The 15457-nt window shown below is 52.6% G+C and overlaps 6 protein-coding genes across 6 annotated transcripts; 2 read left to right on the forward strand and 4 right to left on the reverse strand.

Annotated features, from left to right (window-relative positions):
- Positions 1 to 187: 187 nt before the first annotated feature.
- Positions 188 to 1527, reverse strand: GT037_011301 (uncharacterized protein; the record flags this gene model as incomplete). The annotated part of the gene is made up of 2 exons (XM_038936348.1): positions 188 to 1435; positions 1492 to 1527. The coding sequence occupies 2 exons, from the start codon at positions 1525 to 1527 to the stop codon at positions 188 to 190; spliced, it is 1284 nt and encodes a 427-aa protein (XP_038781020.1).
- Positions 1528 to 2685: 1158 nt separating this feature from the next.
- GT037_011302 (uncharacterized protein) lies at positions 2686 to 4226 on the reverse strand (the record flags this gene model as incomplete). The annotated part of the gene is made up of 4 exons (XM_038936349.1): positions 2686 to 3112; positions 3167 to 3236; positions 3836 to 4101; positions 4153 to 4226. 4 exons carry the CDS (start codon positions 4224 to 4226, stop codon positions 2686 to 2688), a joined length of 837 nt encoding a protein of 278 aa, XP_038781021.1.
- Positions 4227 to 5854: 1628 nt separating this feature from the next.
- GT037_011303 (uncharacterized protein) lies at positions 5855 to 10337 on the reverse strand (the record flags this gene model as incomplete). The annotated part of the gene is made up of 3 exons (XM_038936350.1): positions 5855 to 6480; positions 6605 to 6752; positions 6825 to 10337. The coding sequence occupies 3 exons, from the start codon at positions 10335 to 10337 to the stop codon at positions 5855 to 5857; spliced, it is 4287 nt and encodes a 1428-aa protein (XP_038781022.1).
- Positions 10338 to 10918: 581 nt separating this feature from the next.
- On the forward strand, positions 10919 to 11653 carry GT037_011304 (uncharacterized protein; the record flags this gene model as incomplete). The annotated part of the gene is made up of 1 exon (XM_038936351.1): positions 10919 to 11653. The coding sequence occupies one exon, from the start codon at positions 10919 to 10921 to the stop codon at positions 11651 to 11653; it is 735 nt and encodes a 244-aa protein (XP_038781023.1).
- Positions 11654 to 12117: 464 nt separating this feature from the next.
- Positions 12118 to 13943, forward strand: GT037_011305 (lmbr1 domain containing protein 1; the record flags this gene model as incomplete). Its single annotated transcript, XM_038936352.1, has 2 exons — positions 12118 to 12676; positions 12727 to 13943. The coding sequence occupies 2 exons, from the start codon at positions 12118 to 12120 to the stop codon at positions 13941 to 13943; spliced, it is 1776 nt and encodes a 591-aa protein (XP_038781024.1).
- Positions 13944 to 14634: 691 nt separating this feature from the next.
- GT037_011306 (glycosyl transferase) lies at positions 14635 to 15421 on the reverse strand (the record flags this gene model as incomplete). Its single annotated transcript, XM_038936353.1, has 2 exons — positions 14635 to 14980; positions 15045 to 15421. 2 exons carry the CDS (start codon positions 15419 to 15421, stop codon positions 14635 to 14637), a joined length of 723 nt encoding a protein of 240 aa, XP_038781025.1.
- Between the last annotated feature and the right edge of the window lie 36 nt (positions 15422 to 15457).

The following is a 15457-nucleotide window of genomic DNA, read 5'->3' on the forward strand; positions in this document are numbered from 1 at the left end:
AAACTGACTGAAAAGGGGAAAAACCACAGTCCTCGTTGGTATCGCAGAAGGCTTCCAATGCAATCGGGAAATGCACAACTCCACCACGCCCAACATTCCCCAGCCCACCAGTTGTAATAACCTCATGCTCTCATAACATCATGCACACTCTACTCCAGCTACTCCAGCTACTCCAGCACACACCTCTTTACTGAGACGCACACTGCACGCGCTCAGCTCCCGGGTGCATATCATCATCATCCTCATCCATGCCACCCATTCCCCTCGCCCTCTGCCCCTCACCACCCGCATCCACATCCTCGAGGGTAAAGTCCTCGGTCATAGCATCAGCAGGGGGCATAGCCTCTGGCACCTTCCTTGGCGGTAAGACGCTTTCGAGAGCGCGAATCTGCTCGGGGCTCATCGGGCCTCCATCCTCGTTGTTACCAAGGCGGTCCGGGAACTTGACGTCAAACTGAATGTACAAGTTACCAAAGTCGTGGTGGCGGTACGACGGCATACCCTGGCCGCGGATGACCTTGACTTCGCCGGGGGAAATGCATTCACCGGGGATGATGTCGACGGTTAACCAGCGCTCGTCAAGGTGCTCAATGTGGATTTGGCCACCAGCCAGCGCGGTGAGCAGGTCGATTTCAGCGTGGTAAAAGAGATCGTCGTCTTTGCGTTGGAACCTGGCGTGGGGTTTCTGCTCAATCTCGAAGACGACATCGCCTGGTTCTACGCCAGGCAGCTGGTCGCCCTCGCCGCGGAACTCGATCTTGTGGCCCGACTTGACGCCGCGGTCGACGTGTACGTGCAGGACTTTTCGCTCGATAATCGTCTTCTTGCCGTTGCACTGCTTGCAGCGGTCCTTGTCGCGGATGATTTCTCCTTCGCCCTGGCAGTCGGGGCAGACGGTCTGGAAGCGCTGAATCATGGGGCCCATCTGGCGCATCATGTGCTTCATACCGCGGCCGTCGCAGCCAGCGCACTTCTTAACAGCGCCGTCCTTGCCGCCGACGCCGTGGCACTTGGGGCAGATGACGGATTTCTGGAGTGCGAGCTTGGACACCTTGCCGCGGTAGACATCCTCGAGCGAGACTTTGTGTACGTGGCTGATTGTGCGGGCTTTCTTGGGGCCTTGTTCGCGTCCGCCGCCCATGCCGCCGCCGAACATGCCGCCAAAGGGACCGCCGCCGCCGCCGAAGAATTGCGCAAACAAGTCCTCGGCTGCCATGCCGCCACCTCCTCCCATGCCGCCTTGCTCAAGGCCTTCCTCGCCATATTGGTCGTATATTTGGCGCTTCTGCGGGTCCGAGAGAACTTCGTATGCGTGGGAGAGGTCCTTGAACTTGTCGGCGGCCTCTGGGTTGTGGGCGTTCTTGTCGGGATGCCACTTGAGGGCTCCCTTCTTGTATGCCGTCTTTAGTTGGGCCTCGGAGCAGTCTGGTGCTACCTGTTGCTGTTAGACCATGCCCTGTGCGAGATGCCGTGTAGACGAGGCTGGCTTACCCCCAGGGTGTCATAGAACTTTGTGTCTTTGACCATTGTCGCGGTTGGTGCGTGTGCGGTGGTGATGCAGACGAGGGGCTAGTGGGGTCGTAAAAGTCCAGTTGAGGGGCAGGCGGGACGGGTATCAGGTTGTTCTGTGGAGAGGGCGAGTCGCTGTGTCGAGGAGAATCTTTATACTAGTCAGCAATGAGCCTCGGGGCGAGAGTTGTGCAAAGTAGTCGCCCAGCTGCACGTCAGCCTTGCGGGTGAAAGAAGGCGCAGCTAACTCGTCGAAGCGACGCGGACAGAGGCAAAAAAGCGCTTACCAAAGAGTCGCCGTGGAAGTCAGTAGCGGGACAGCAGGTGAAGGAAACTGATTACGACTCGAAAGCAGTAACGTGTGTATATTGAATGCGAGCTGGGGGCGACGCTTGTAGACTTAAAAGTAGTAACCAGGATGTTGCAAATGCACCGGCTGCGCCGAGCGAGAGAAGATTCCAAACAATTCCATGCCCTTCCATGGTCCCTCAACAGCCCAAGATTGCCTGGAAGCGGTCGACTGCCTGCCCAAACTACGCAGTTAGCCCCACAGCTTCCAAACCCACACCAGAAATCTGCCATCACCATGAAAAATGCACTCGAGTCTGCCAAAACATGTGTTTCTAGCTGTGCATTCCTCGGGAAGCTTCGACGAACTTACGCTCGGACTTCTTTTGGCCGGGCCAATCACGTCGAGGGCTATCAATAGGGCTCTTATCGCCGAAGATTGGCGAAGATCCGACCCTGACTTGCATCGCGGAATTCCGGCATCAGCCACACGTTAGAATTTGATTTTGATCACTAGTCACTAGTTGAGGCTTGTACAATGTACCTGTTCCTGAGGCAGAAATTCTGGGCAAAAGCCGACGATACATCATTGTGCAGCATCAGCAAAATCTGCCTCACACACTTCGGCACGTGATTCTTGGCACACAGTGTCAATGTGCATCGATGGCGCTATCGTTGCGCGAAAGAGCCCCGAGATGTAAGAAGTATCATTCATCGTATTGCGAGTTACAAAAAAGTGAGCATTCACACAAATGCTCACCCTGCCCATGCATACCATCGTGCCCAATTAATGTAAAGTGTTCACCTGACAAAGGGAATGAAAAGAATTAGCAACATCTGTATGTACTACCAAGGAAGACTGATTGATAGCAGAAAGACGTGGAATAGTCACGAAATCCAATACTCCCGTTCCCTCCACATCGAGAGAAAGAACAGGTAGCGATCAGAACAACGCTTCTTTTCGCAACCAAGATACTTGAACCAGTAGGACCCAGTCGCTCGACTAGTGCCTCCAAACGTTCCGAAGACACGCATATCCTCGATAGCCCGCAACTGCTGCTTTGTTCTCGCCTCCAGGAACTTACGAATGGGGGCCGTGAACCCGAATGAGAAGGTGGACAGCTTGTACGGCAACAGAGCGCATTCCGTATGGAGCTGGCGGGAGACGAGGAGTAGATTCATGTTATGAGTTGCCATTTGGCAGCGAGAATTGTAGAACTTGTAATGGGTGCTGCCAAAGACGTAGTCGTATACGACGTTCCTCAACTCGGCGGGAAGGCGGAGAAAAGGGAAATGGGGAGCCTTTGAACTCTTACTGGATACAAACTGTCAGCTGAGAATCGGGCAGATAAAGAGTCAAGAATCTTACACTCGGGTATGCTTGACCGCGTCTTCAGTTCCAGATTCTTCGCGCTTTCGTTTGGCCATGTTGATTGGCGCTTACTTGCTGTGTTCGAGAAATGAGCGTGGGGAGTAGTTGAATGTGAGACAGAGGAGAAGAGATCTGGGAGAAAGAGCAGAGTTGATATACACACGAATCACTCTTGGTAGCTGCCTAGTGGGGGCGACTGTGACTGCGACTTTCTCTCCCCTTTGGTTTTGGATTTCACGGCGTCCATGAGACGCTGATAAGCGCGGAACACGGAACAGAAATGACTATTAGCATGCACGTGAGATCAGTTTACGCATTGAGAGGAAAGAGTGAACGTCATGGAATTCATTCGAGTCATTCTCGTGATCAGAGACGTGTCGTCAGCGGGTTTGAAACGCACTGATCGCTGTTTACTGGTCCCCCATAGACAGGCTCACTCCAGAGCCAGCTGCTTGGAAGATGCGCAAGACCAAGATTCAACGACATCCAGCTGTGCAATCCAGTACCTTCCGCTTCCCCACCTCTCCATCCGGCCTCCAAGGAATCCGAAGCACGCGGGCCGCTTGTAACCAAAAACTCCGATGTGGGATAGTGCCTCGATCTGCGCCCTTGATCTCTGTTCCAGGAACCCCATAAAGAATTTCAACTTTTGCAATTCGGAATTACGTGGGTGGATATTAGTTCCAAAGCGAAACACCCCAAGCTTGTACGGAAGTGTGGCAGTCTCATAATTGAGTTGGCGAGACACGTAGAGCAAGCTGAGATCCACAGTGTCCTTGGGTGGCCCCATCGCCTTCCTGTATTGAAGCTTCACAGCTTTGCTTGGCTGATGATCGATGAGTGTGTAGCATGTTCCGACAAAGACGTAGTGGTAGACCATATTTCTAACCTCAGCGGGAAGGCGGAGGAAAGGGAAGACATTCGATTTGACGCTGGGAGGTTTCGTTAGCAGTAAGACCGACGATTGCATAACAGAATTCTACCTCTTCTTCTTCTTTGTTTTCTTCGCAGTGGACGCATCACCGGAGGGCGAAGCAGCGCGCTTTTGACCAGCCATGTTGACTTGCTCGGATTGTTCGGCCAGCAAATATAGAGGACGGGTGGAGAGAAGGAGAGAAACGTAAGTGACAAAAGCTGGGCTGTTTATATACCCACAGGAGAGCTCACTAGTGGTTGAATATTCGAGGTGAAGGTGAGCTTCGAAAAACACTCTCTCACCTCACCTGCCACTTTCGACCACCGCCACCCAGAATGCAGGCCGTACACATCTAATGCGATGCTGTCATCCCAGACATCTACAAGGTCTCTCATGACGCCTTCCAGAAGAGGCCGCTGTTGTCGCCTTACATCAGATAGGCTCAATGTCTGCTACTCTCTTACTCAAGTTGACTCTATCCATCCGACTAGTCAACTATTCTGTGCGTAAAGTCAGCCTTATAGTACATCCTAGCACGCTGAGGCGGAGGAGCTAGGTCCAAAGAGTCATCGGGCGTACTCGTAATGCAAAAGGAGGGATGATCGGAGAGGGTCGTCTAAACAGCACTTGGACTGAACAACGACCAACCACCTACTCCACTCGCAACCAACCAACGATGGAATCGCAATCCCAGCGTCGAGTACCCGCTTCTGATACAGAATACGCGAGATACTTTGCTATGACGCTTAAAGAGATACCAGAGGCTATCGTATCTAGTTATACCAAGGCTTCGGTCGAATCGTAGTTACCTCTGAAGCTATTCGGACCGCGTGCACTAATAATCACCGAGATTCTGCGGAAAGCATAGTAGTTGGCATAAGCTTAGCGTCTGATACGTACGTAACGCATCCGATTGCCCCGAGCAATTCGACATCAGCATCTAGCGCGTCCGAATGAATCGACTATGATTACTATCCTTGAGCGTACATATATGTATTTGCATATGTATCTCAGCAGACTGAGTTTCGTCTCCCAATTCAGCCTTCGACAAATCATCACACTTTGTCCAACTATATTCTTCTTGAATCAAGCTCACAATGAGAGTATTGGTCCCCTTCACCGTCCTCGCCCTATTCGGCTCAACTGCATTCGCGCAGTGTCAACCCGACGGCGGAATCGGTTTCAATGTGAACACAGGGGACCTCAATTCAGTCCGCTGCTGCAGCGGCTGCGGATGGAGTAGTTGTCGTCTCGGAGATGTATGTGTTACTCTGATACCAGAATATAAGTCCTTCAGTTCTAACCTTGTTCGTTGCAGTCACGGGGAACACTTTATTATTGCCCCTCGGCTTCAGGCAATACATGTAACTTACAACCCAGCATCTGTGGATGATTTCGGCAATCTTGCGGGAAAAGGAAATGAGGGGCAGGGGGGTTAAAACGATGTAGTGTTTCTTGTTCTTCTTCAGTGGCTCAATCACACTGCTGTAGAACTTGCATCAATATGAGAGGACCTCTCATAAATCTACGGACGGAATTAAAGAAAAGAACCATCATAGGATGAAGATACTTGAGCCTGCAACTTCACGTGGCATGTTACGCAATCAGCACTGCTAATGATCATTCATGTGCTTTGCTCATCCTCCATAATCGTGCCTCATTCCCCGAACTCTACCCAACTTTCCATTCCCCATGTTCTTGCCCCAGCAACAACAACAGCCACCTACCCCATCCATCTCTCAACACACGGCACCCACAAACCCCCCTCCTTACCTTCCCCTCCCTCCAAAAACTCCCCAACCCGCCAACACCTCCCTCTCCCCCCAAAACATCCACTCCCCCTCCCTTCCCTCCCCATACTTGCCCAACCCCTCTCTCCTCCCCCTCTCCCCCAACTCGCCCCACCTCATCAACAAATTCCCATCCAGCACACCCCTAGCCCCCGTACCAGCATCCCACCCCCCTTCGCTCGTCGTTATCGAATTGATCGAGTGATCCGCAGCGGAGCGGAAGGCGCGCGGATTGAGCGAAGCAGGTGAATCGAGAGTAGAAGCGAGGAAAGAGGCGAGATTGCTGAGGCGGCGGTAGGAATCTTCTGTTAGTGGGGTGATGAGGGCGAGAGTCCCTGATTGGGATGTGTGTAGGATTTGGTGGAGGAGAGGGTGTTTTGTGTTGCTGGGTTTGGGTGCATTAGGGGTGGCGTTGTCATTGTCGTCGCCGTCGTCGTCTTCATCTTCATCGCCGTTGTTTTCATTGTCCAATGGGTCCTGCGTGAATGTATCGGTTGTTGATGGTAAGGCGAGGTGGGATTGGACGAGATGCAAGGATGTGGGGAAGTGGCCGGTGTGGAAGGTGGATTTGTGCAGCAGGCGGGAACCAGCTTCTGATTTTGGATCTATGACGCGTCAGTGATCTGGTATTTAGGGAAAGGAGAGAGAGAAAGAAAAGGAGATGGAGAGACGGGGTAGGGAAGATGGCGAGGTGGTGAGCACCCCACCATCAACCCAAAGGGAACGTACTATCGGGATCAAACTGCAGCACTTGCAGATTCATATCCGCATCCGCAACCACCAAATGCAACTGCTGATCAAACGGCAAAAACTCCACCGCCATGGCCTCGAGATTATGCTTTGACCTTGCAAAAAGGGACATTTTGTACGGTTCTTCCTGTTCCGGTTATCAGCACTGTAACTTCACCACCTAGTCGTCGATACGACCAAAGGGAAAAAGGAAACTTACAGTATACCCCGTGAACCAAACCCCTCTCCACGCATCCGCCATGGCCAGCATGCCCGTTCCAGGCAGATTCTTCAGATCCGTGACGTAGCACTGCATATCCATAAAGGCGACGGGAAGCAACGTCCCATCTTCCTTGAGTCCTCTCACCATGCATTTCTGTCCCTGAGCCATGATCAAAAACCCTTGGGTTCCCAGCCCACTAACGGCCGAAACCGCCCCCTTGACCTCGTCCTTGACAATCAATTTAAGCCGCTTATTCGTTTCCGGCCGGTCGGGCTCGGGCACCACGGTGATGACTTCGAAAATGCGAATGCACCCCTTGGTCGCGAGATCTTCGCCGTGCACAATCGACGTACCGACTGCGACCAAGTCTTTCCTCTGATGACTCTGTTCGCTGACCTCGAGATTGATCGTGTTGATACACAAGACGACTTCCTGGGGATCGAGCACGTGCGTGTCGATTATTGTCCAGGATTTCTCGTCGAGAAGCTTGACCACGCCGCGTTCGATGGTGGGTTTGAAAGACATGTCTTCCTTGGGGAGGTCGTAGTGGTAGGTTTCGCTGGGGTCGAGCTGGTATTCTTCATGTTGGCCGGTGCCGACAATGTAGAGACCAGAGGGATGATAGGCAAGGGCATGGACGTCTGCGTCCATGGGCATGCGTCGGGTTGCCCATCCGAGGTGTCCGTAGTGGGTGTCGGATGGGAGTTGCGCGATGCGGAGCGTGTCTGTAGAATCTAGGTATGCAAATCCACGAGCGCAATTCGCTGTGTGAAAAGACGTAAGACTTTTGACGGGCTTACCGCTGAGACCGATGACACGCGGTGCGCTGGAGGACTCCTTGAAGATGAATGCAGGCGTTGTGCCGCGCTGGAACACGGTGCTGTACCCGGTAATGTCGGTGATGGCTGATAGTGTGCTTTTGAAACCTCCGTCTTCTTCGGAGCTAGTGTCTTCGATATATCGTGGGACGTGTTGTTGACTTAGCTTAACCCAGCGGAGGTTTGTGGTCCAGAGATCTGTTGACGATCGCGACGGAGAGTGGAACGCTTTGTAGATGACGAGGTTGTCGTTTGATGTCCTGATGATGAGGTGGGGACACTTGCTCGTCGCATCGCCCAGGTCAGCGGCTAGGATCTCGGTGATGGTCGCTTTAATTGCGCTGCGCTTGGGTACGTAGTCCAGGGCCAGCACTGGTGGGAGGAAACTCAGGGCTTCGGCAACGTAGCACGGTTTGGACAGGTCTGACATGGCGAATACGCGCAGTCCGCCTTCTGGTGTTAGCAGGAAGGCAAAGACTTCGGTGAAGCTTGAGGATTTGAACAGACTGGCAGACAGCCATTGAATCCCGGACAACCCTGTTGCTTCGACATCTTCCAGCTCGCCATCACCTGTAGCCTTGAATATCTTGACGCTAGAGTCTTCGCGGAGGATCAGTAAGTATGGATCCGCGAAACTGGCGTTGATGACGGCGAGTTCGTTGCCACTTTCTTCGTCTTCCATGGGAAGAATCTGATCCATGTTGAGTTCGGAATCGTAGGTTCGGACCTCTGTGCGCATGACTTGGACAACCTTGGTTCCCTTGGCCAGAACCCCTACGTCCATGGTGCTTCCTTCCTCCCTTTCGAAATCACCTTTATCGGTTTCTGACAGTTCATTGCCATTCACTTCGTAGACAACTGTACTTTCAGTACCGTCGTCGCTGGTCCTGCTAACGACAAGATACTGATCATAATCTACATCACTCGCCAGGTTCGCTTCGGCATCCTCGCCAAACGCCGCCGTGACATCACCGGGAGCTGCCTTTCTCGCATGTACAGCCCATACACCATGCGCAGATGGAAGCTCCATGGTGGCAACACTCACGGGATGAAGCTCGCGGTTCAGCGCTGTAATGGCACCAGCCTTGCCCCTCCCGGTTGAAAGCATGATTTCACCCTTGTTCAGGGACTCGGTGTCTTTGCCAGGGTGCAGAACAGCGGCTTTGATGGGGGCTATACTGGGTAAGACGTCGTGGACACGGAAGGTGTACGAGCCTGGCGCCGTTGGTTCGGACACAGCGGCTGTGATTTTCTGGACTGCGGGTGCGGTATCGTTGTAGAGGTCATCTTCCATATCGTCATCGCCGTCCTCGTCATCAGACATGTCTTGGTCGGAGTCGGCGTCAGCAGTCGGTTGCTTACGGCGGAGTTGGCTGGACGTGCCAGTCCAGCCCAACATTACTGATTCCCCGTCTTCGCTTCCGACAAACAAGCGGCCGCGGCCCAGATTGGCTGTGCACGATGCAGAAGTCTTGAGAACATGGCCGCCGTGGTCTGAGGATACGGTTTGTATGGTCATTCCTGAGACTGTTCGGCCGTCGAGCGTAAACGTAAGGATCAGGATGCGCCCATTGTTGAGCACAATCATCACATCACCAGTATCCTGGGACAACAGCTCAACCTGACATGCTTCCAGCCGCAACGCCAGATCAGACTGGTCGCTGAGGGGAAACGAAGTGCAGGCCTTGGCGAACTCGTTGACAGCTACGCCATTTGTCTTTCCTCCCTGGTCAACATGTATAATCTCGTTGGCTCCCACCAACAGAGCGCCCCCGATGGGAGACGGTAGGGGGACTACTTTTGTGATGTCATAAGGCAGTCCAGAGACTGAGAGAAGGGTCGTGGACGCCTTTTGTTCGAGGTCGAGGGTAAAGACGGAGTAGGTCAGAATGTCTTTGCGATGAGCGAGCAAGGAAGGGGCGGTCTGGCGCGAGGCGGCGACGATGCCAAAGGTGGGTTCGCGGTACTCGTGCAGGAAGGCGAGGTGAACGGGGTGTGTGAGGGTGGGGTCGAGGTTGGTGAGTGGGAGGACGAAAGACGAGGAATAGGGCGTCTTGTGCTCCGCTTTCAGGGCCGTCTCCTTGGGAGCGTCGGCATCGGAATCATAGTCATCTTCGACAAGATCACGCTGGCGAAAGGGCAAGATGGCGAGGTTGTGGGTGCCAAACTTGAGGGCGGCGCATCTGCTGCTGGGGTCTGCCGTCAAGAAGTTGTACGTGTCTTTGAGATCAGCGGACCAAGGTGCAATGCCGGGCAAGTCTGGGTTCTCATAGTAGTGTATTGATATTGTATGGAGGTTGTAGCTCTCCGGGTCCCACTCTACCAAACTGAGCTTTGCATCCCGAAAGGCCACCAGCAGCGCCTCGCCCTTGCTCTTTGTATTGAGCGCTTTTACGCGTGCTAACGATATGACTGTGCCGGCAAGCGGGAATTCCCCAACCAGAACCAGCTTGGCCGTGTTCTCGGTGCGCTGCAATGGCACATCGGCCGCCTCTGTGTCGAGGTTTGCGGCTGCATTTTCCGACTCGTTCCCTCCGCCCGGCGTGACCTCAGTGGTGGTGGATTTCAGTTCGAAGATCTGGAGGAGCGAGTTCTTTGCGACGACTAGGTTGTTTGATCTAGAGTGCAGGAAGGGGAGGTTGATGGCATGGCTCACGGCCGTGGGCGGGGCTATTTCAGTGTAGCACTGCATGATGGGGGTGGGGGATGAAGGTGCCGGCGACACTTGTCATGGCAGTGGTGTGAGTGCAGCGGTGGTGAGTATGGTGAGTATGTCGTGAGTACGTGGTGGGTACAATTGATGGCTGCACGTCGCGTCAAAGAGCTCTCTACGCGCTACTGTACAGTGCACGGTCCAGATAGCGTCCTATCGTTAGCTACAACACCGTCTCCACCACAGATGACTATAAATGACAACGTTGCAACACAGACAGCACCGCAGACAGAGACACCACGTACAGTAGCAGAGGCTCAGCAGCAAGTACACCATCTCCAAGAGCGACTGCGGCGACAGCCAAAGAGTTCAACAAGTATCGCAATACGTCAGCTCGCGAAAAGCGCTCAACTTGCGACGCAATCAGCAACAATACTTATAGAAGAGAATATACTTTCCTCAACAACATCCATCGACTCACACTGATCCATTTGAACATGCCATCGCGTGTCTGCCATAGAAATCGATACCCAAGAGGCGGTACGGCGCTCAGTGATCGTATTCATCGAATAAAAACACATGTTATCCCATTCACAGATCACTCTGGGCGCAAAGCACTCATGGTTTTCGATGGCTGGGTGTCCTGCCCGCTCCCGCCGCTTTTCAGTTTCGCCATCTACTTCACACAAATGACCCCGGAGACTGTGAAGCCGGTTGAGCTTTTCAAAGCTATTAAGCGCAGAACGCCGTACGACAACACAGGGTGTCCGATCCGTCTGGAACTCTACTTTCTTCCTGCGTCCGACGTGGATAGCAGTGTTGACGATGAGTGTATTGCTCATTATCGCAAAGAGAAGGCCGCCCGGGGACATTATACACGTCAAATCCAACATGTCGAGGAGACCGCACAGGAAGATTATACACGTCAAATACAAGATATGAAGGACTCGGCCTCGGATGATGATACTGAAGAGCAGCAGTATGGCAACGACCGAGCCAGACAACTACCTGGTCTAGTGCCTAGCTATATCGATTATCACCTTGGTGACTATCATCACGGGACTATCTTCCGTTATTCAGGCGCAGATTGGTCCACAGACAAGAGTCCAGCACGCCGCATTAAATTTGATCGAATTTCCGAGGAAGAATATGCTCGCGTAACGGAGAGAAATGATGAATTTCATCGCGTACATCCGGTAGAGGTTTCTTCTATGCCGTTCCAGGAGAGCGACGCTACTTATGAGGGGGAGACATTTGTGGGCATAGCTATGTTTTACGCTGCACATGGGCCAACGGAAAACGAGACTAATCACCCCTGGTCAGAAGCGCGGGACCGAGCCTGGAAGTCATGGTGATGACTCTTCTGTTTGCACTTGTTCGCTCTGCAAACCGAGGGAATCTACTCAGCAGTAGTTACATACCACATCAAAGTGTTTTAGAAAGTGTTCCGCTTATATACACGGCTATTGATGTTTGCAGATCGTGCTCCACCAAATTGTATATGCTACAGTCATTGTCTGCGAATCCCTCATCTTAAGAATGTACAAGAGTAACAAATCGTCCATAAAGAATATCCTCGGAATAACCTTGCCTAAGGCCGAAACCCCTACGCATGTCGCGTCAAAGAGCTCTTGCGAGATTCCGTCTAGCGCGTAGAGAGCTCCAGCAGCTTTGACAGGGATGTGGGCAGCGCTAACTACATGGGCCATGATCGACCAAGGTTCCAGGCCGCTAGACGTCATGCCCAAACATGTCGGTCGCAACCTGGAATCCCCTCATCTCAACCACAGCTCAGCTCAAGTGATAGCACGCTGTCACCATGGCGCTGATACAGACCTCGCTCATCTGGGTCGCCTACGCCGTGGCCGTGGCAATCCTCTTCCTCATCGCGTCCACGTTTGTCTATGTCTACCAGAAGCCGCGCGACCGCGCCGCTGCCGTCACCATCGTCTGCATCTTCACCACCCTCGCCCTGCTCGCGACAGTTCTGCTCATTCCCGTCGATGTCGCCCTCGTCTCATCTACTTCCAAATCCAGTCTGGGCCGCAAAAAGGATTGGGCGACGCCTGAAAAGGTCGACAGCATCGTCTACACGCTGCGCATCGTTTACTACACGCTCTACTCGCTCGACGCGATTCTCTGTCTTCTGGTCATCCCGTTTACCTACTTCTGGTACGAGGAGTACGATGAGGATGCCGCCGAGCATGGCGAGCAGACGGCTGGCCAGCGCATTGGAGGAGCGCTGAAATGGACTCTTGGCTTCCTCATCTTCGTCGTCGCCATCTTCCTCGTTGGCTTCTTCGTTCCCTTTGCGAAGCAAGCCAAAGATGACAAGCGCCTCGATCTCGACTACTTCAAGCACCTACTATCCGAGAACCGTAAGCGATAATTGTTTGATGCCACCCCCCGTATACACTAACTCGTCTAGATGGCGAACGCGCCCTATCCTTTGGCCTCGGCTTCCTCATAACCGTCGGCACCATTCTCTTCGTCCTCTACACCGGCGCCGGCATGGCTCTCCTCCCCGTCGCCATGATCAAATCCGCGCCCTCCGTCTCGGCCCCTACCCTCGCCGCCAACACCGCATCCCAGCTAGAGAGCAACCGCGAGCGCCAACGCCAGCTCGAGGGCCGCAACGAAGGGAGCGAAAACGGCCTCGACAGCCGTGACCGCCGCGAACTCGAAGCTCTCGTCCGCGAAGAGCGTACCCTCATCCGTCGCGAGCGTCTTGCTGCTGAATCCTCCGGCCAAGACCGCCATTGGATCGTCAAAGCGTGGATAAAGACGGAAGCCTTTTTCCGTCCTCTCAAGCTCGTTGGTGGACTCATCCTAATGGTCTTTGCCCTTGTAATCTTCGCCTCCATGCTCATCACCGGTATTGACAAGGCGAAAAACTCCATTTGCGGCGCCCACTGCGGCTACATCCTCGGCCACATCAACATCTTCCAGCCGCTAAACTACATCCTCGTCAAGTCCGCCAAGGTCTTCCCCATCGACTACATTCTATTCCTTCTGCTCGTCCTCTTCTTCTTCTCCGCCTCTGTCGTCGGGATCGCGACTGCCGGTATCCGCTTCCTGTGGATTACCATCTTCAAGATCCGCAAGGGACACACTTCGCCTCAGGCACTCCTCATGGCTACCGTCTTGCTGACACTCATTACCCTCGCCATCAACTACTCCGTCGCCATGGTCGTTGCTCCTCAATATGCTACCTGGGGCCCGCAGACGTACTGCGACATGAAGACCAACAGCCACGATGAACAACCCGATTGCACAGAACACAAGGACCTCATCAAGTCGTGCAGCGAACTCGCCACCAATCCCGCTGCCCAGCAAGTCTGCACGCCCTCCGTGCTATCTACTTTTATCAACCGCGTCACCATCAATTTCCCCTTTTTCGGCGTCGTCCTCTTCTGGGCTCAGTTCGCCTTCTTGGGCGTTTACCTGGTCGTCTTCTTGACTACGCTGTTCAAGGCTCCCAGTTTGGATCAGGAACAGATCGACCGTGATTTGGAGGAGGAGGAGGAAGAGGGGCTCTTGGCTAGCACGGGACGGAGGTTTGGTGCTGCGTGGAGTGATGTCACTGGTCGTGCTAGAAAGCCGGCGGGCTATGGCGCGACTGAGAGAGATGAGAGGATTCAGTAAAAGAGTGAGGATGAGAGGATAAATGAAGTGTGTGTGGAGCTTGGGTCGGTTAGCTCGTCTGGTATATATGTTTGTCGATTTTCTTTCTTGTTTTGGTTTCTGCGTTGGTGGATTCTCTGTTTTCTTTTTCTGGTTCCTCAATTTGTATGATACCTGGTTATAGCTGCTAAGCACGTTTGCGAAAACATGATCAAGTACGTTTGCGTTTATATGCTAGAGATGTGTTGAGTGACGAATGTGCGAGACTGCCCTCCCAGAATGATGTGTGGGCGCTGATCATCTCGCCGAAGTAATGGATGATGTCTCACGCATATGATGGGGATACCGTCCTGTGTTGTTTTGGTGACCTGGTTCCATGTAGCTTATGTGGGTACAGCCTTTAGATCTGTGCAGTGTGTTCTCTATAGGACGATATACAAAAGTAGATACTAAGGTGAAGGAGAATTTGTGATGACTAGATCCCTTTTTTCTTTTACCCGCGATAATATATCTGTGCTTTTAGCTAGTACGACCTACTTTTCCATTGCACTTGCTAATTCCTGAGAACTCACCCTAAATCAATTCCGGACAATGTCCCCAAGTATCTACTTCATCTAAAGCTAGTAGAGTAACGCTGCACTGTTTTCAGACGCCGAATGAAGTAACCGATAACGAACGTACAAAGCTTCCACTCATGCTTTTTCTCCAACTGTTATACACCCCCATCTACGTGCTGCAAGTAGCCCATCTCATACGGCCTGTAGTGATCTACTTCATTCCTCTCCCTTTGCCGCACACTTGCAATCCGACTCACTACACCTCTTGCCGCGTTATTTCTTCCATAGTATCGATCTTCATGTTGCTCAGTCGGCATCGTGGTGAAATGGGTACGAATGCTCATTCCTCGTCTCGGAGGCTGCGCCGCTGGTGGCTGCGTGGTGGACTGGTTCATTACTTCTTCATCATTGTCCAGAGTGAGAACCACGTCGAGAGCCTTTTCATCTTCGATAACCTTGGGGTGGCGGACGGCAAAGTATTGGGCGTATTTGAGAATAGACCTATTGGGATGATCAATCATTGTTTATCCGCTTGTATACCAGCCAGGGGGCATTTTTAACTTACCAGTAACAACTCAAAATGTTGACAAAGTTCAGTACAAACTTGTACCACATGTAGTACGCAATGCAGGCCCATGAGACTCTCTCCTTCTTCAAACGGAGATGTATCTCGTTGAACAGAACCGCATTGACGAGATATATTCCAGTGGTAACGCCAGTCATGATCCCGGTAAAAGCAGGATTGATCATGAACGACATAGGTAGAACAAAAGGTGCGAGAACATATAGCAACGTCTCAAAGACCTCCTGGAAGACGAAGATCTTTGTGCCAATCTCCCAGAATCCAAGCTTCCAGGAGAACAGGATGTATGCCATGTTGTAGAAGATTCCGTTCACAAAGAAAAAGTTCCAACGGAAGAAGCGCTGCTTCCAGATTGTCATTTCGCCTGGTAAAAGCGTTAGCCACAATAAAGCAAA

The sequence above is a fragment of the Alternaria burnsii genome (assembly GCF_013036055.1).
Source record: "Alternaria burnsii strain CBS107.38 chromosome Unknown 208, whole genome shotgun sequence".
NCBI lineage: Eukaryota > Fungi > Ascomycota > Dothideomycetes > Pleosporales > Pleosporaceae > Alternaria > Alternaria burnsii.